The sequence below is a fragment of the Sphaeroforma arctica genome (assembly GCF_001186125.1).
Source record: "Sphaeroforma arctica JP610 unplaced genomic scaffold supercont1.3977, whole genome shotgun sequence".
NCBI classification, from domain to species: Eukaryota; class Ichthyosporea; order Ichthyophonida; genus Sphaeroforma; species Sphaeroforma arctica.
The window spans coordinates 1-2,850 of NW_014036581.1; the positions used below are offsets into that span (position 1 = coordinate 1).

Consider the following 2,850-nt stretch of genomic DNA (forward strand, 5'->3'; position numbering starts at 1 on the left):
TTTACAGAATGACGTTCTGCACCACATTACGTCCTTTCGTAACGCCTCAGTGGTTTTGTGCATTCCGTTTTGACCTCATGCCAAATGGATGCCAGCAGTATTTAGTATACCACACTCGCGAGATAGTGATCCAGAATGCGGCGGACACGTTCCTACTACGGGGCCTTGGAGCAGTGGGTCCACCCCCATGGAAATACAGCCTTTTAGTACACTTGCGTAGCAACCAGCGTTTCCGCTATCCGGTCCCAGGGTCCTTCTGGCGCACGGTTGGGCCATGTGTCTCTGCCCCTCCTTCTATGCGCCACTTGAGCCATGAGTACCACAGCATCTCGTGTTTTGCGGCCTCCTCACACTCGTGCGAGCATGAAATGCCCACTCCGGACCCACCAGTGGTGGACCTTGACCCACCAATAGTGGCACCACCACAATTAACCCCGGTAGCAACTCCTGGACAGGATTTCCTTTTCACCTGGATTGAACTCGATCGGATCCGGTGAGGACCTACTGATCGTGGACGCACTATTTTAAACCCGCTGGCGACTAACTGACCGCCCCTTGATGACCCGCATCCCCTTGTGGCGGAGGAACCAGTACCTCCCGAGATGAAAGACCCCCTCCCTCTCGCTGCGAACGTCCACACTGCGGACACAGACATGTCGCAGTAGAATGTGATACTTCCACAACAATCGGTGCCTCTCTTACCACCGAACTTCACGAGTGACGAGTATGCACCCGCTCGTGAACCGGCCCCAGAGGATGAAGGCGAAGGTGTCTCTCCCCTCACCATGGGCCAGACACCATACCTCACCGAGCTATTGGAATTTGAAGCGGACCTACTCAGTGATACTGCGGACCTCCCAGCATTCTTCCCTTCTATGGATTTCAGAAGGTACCCCTTGGCACTGGGGGCCTGAGTATGCAGCTGGTTTGGAGGACGAGCCACCTGTTATCTCACCAGATGTTGACACACTTCCGGCGGGTGAGGTAATCTTTCCGCCCCAGCCCGTTAATCAGCCAATTTATTGATAAGCCGTGGGAAGCTTGTGCCGCACTGAAAGGCAAGTTTGAAGCCTTGACCAAAGATGATATCCAGACATTAGAAGGAAAATTGAATCGCATCACGCAAGAACGGAACAAATCTTACGCCAGCCTTATCAGTCGTCACAACACGGCATTTGTGAAATTCAAAAACGCCAGAGGTACGAAGTCTAATGCGCTATTCTACGGCAGGCTGTAAACGACGATAATCAGACTGTTAAAATTACGTTGAAGACACCCGCTATGATGGTCATGTCGTATGATGAGCTCACCACGTACCTCGTCGCATTGGATCCAGATGAAAGTGACCCATCAACCATTGTGCACGGTGCGCATGCAGCTATATCGACAGGGAATTGTGAATTCTGCAATAATCGTGGGCATTCCATCGGGCAATGCCGTAAGCTACAAGCGCTATCCAAATCATGCGTTGCTGATAACCCACATAATCAGGGTCGTGACCACGACGGTCGTAAACGTTACGATCGACGGATTGACAAATCTGGTCCTCGTCATGACATGAGAGACTACAGATTTTAAGTCCAAGAACAATGACAAGCATCACCGACCGGATTCGAATCGTGACTACCGTACTCGTGTGGAACAGTACAACAGAAACAACAGCTACCAATACCGCTACGATAATAACGATGATCAGGACCGACAGGACTACCGAGTAGATAGGTACAATAGACGCGACTACGACGATGGTAGATATTCACGAGATGTAAACTTCGATGGATATTTCTATGTTTTAAACTATGTTATAACCTAAGATACAATTTATGTCAGTTAGGATTTAGCAGTGGCAGCTTGTGTAAGAATGATCGGGACTGCCTCTTGGTAAGAGCCTTAATATACTCGATCACACAGGACATACCTCTAGCTGTTCTTTATTGAATAAATTTCACTAGAAGTACTAAGTGTTCATGACCACATGTCTAATTTGTAGATAAACATAAGTACGTAAGTCAAGTTGATATATTATCTAATATAAATAAAGTTACACCTGAAGAAAAGTTAAAAAAGAAAAAACTTATTGGATTTTGGAGATTGGCGGGAAGACCAAAACCTGTAGGTAGTAGTTCAGATACTATAAAATTTAGTTTATAATATCCTACATCTACTATCGTCTCAAATAGGTACAAGTAAATGAGTCATACCAAATACTCAGGCTATTGGAGCCATCAAAGTGAATTTAGAACACTTTGGAAATATTGGAAGAAGAACTTGTATTAAATTATTTAAAATACAAATAAAAACCAATGTGTTATCAAATTTGATCTTGATATATTAGACTGACCGGACGCCGTATTTCTACATAGCCCCCAGTAGCTTTTAGGACTACGGACGTACGTGAAGGTACGATCTAGTTCGTAAAGCGAAGTCATTAAAGACGTGATAGCATAACTCTGCCACTGTTTGCGGGCGTTTGTTCGGTATTGCATAAAGCAAGTTGTAGCCCGAAGCCACACATAAGAAATGACAGATACATACATCGCCAAAATGCTTGGATCGCGGGAGTTTAACCAAATCGACTATGACTCGACGCATCGGTTGGTCTTCTGTCACACTTTTTAGGGGTGCCCAATCGTAGCGCTTGATCTGGTTCTTTTCACAATCAGTACAGTGTCGGTATACTTCACGTATGGTTTCTTCAGCGCCGGGTGATCAAGCCCTGCACGAATAGCCATCTTATAAATATGCTCATATGCTCGATGAGTTAAATTATGTATTATTTTAACTCTACTCTCGAGCCCTTCTAAGTCAGTCAGATTCTGTGTAACGCTGGCTAAATGAACCATAGCCCCG

The 2,850-nt window shown here is 46.0% G+C and overlaps 1 protein-coding gene across 1 annotated transcript; it reads right to left on the minus strand.

Moving 5' to 3' along the window:
- Positions 1-235: 235 nt before the first annotated feature.
- On the minus strand, positions 236-1,427 carry SARC_13970 (hypothetical protein; the record flags this gene model as incomplete). Its single annotated transcript, XM_014291899.1, has 2 exons — positions 236-910; positions 1,266-1,427. 2 exons carry the CDS (start codon positions 1,425-1,427, stop codon positions 236-238), a joined length of 837 nt encoding a protein of 278 aa, XP_014147374.1.
- Between the last annotated feature and the right edge of the window lie 1,423 nt (positions 1,428-2,850).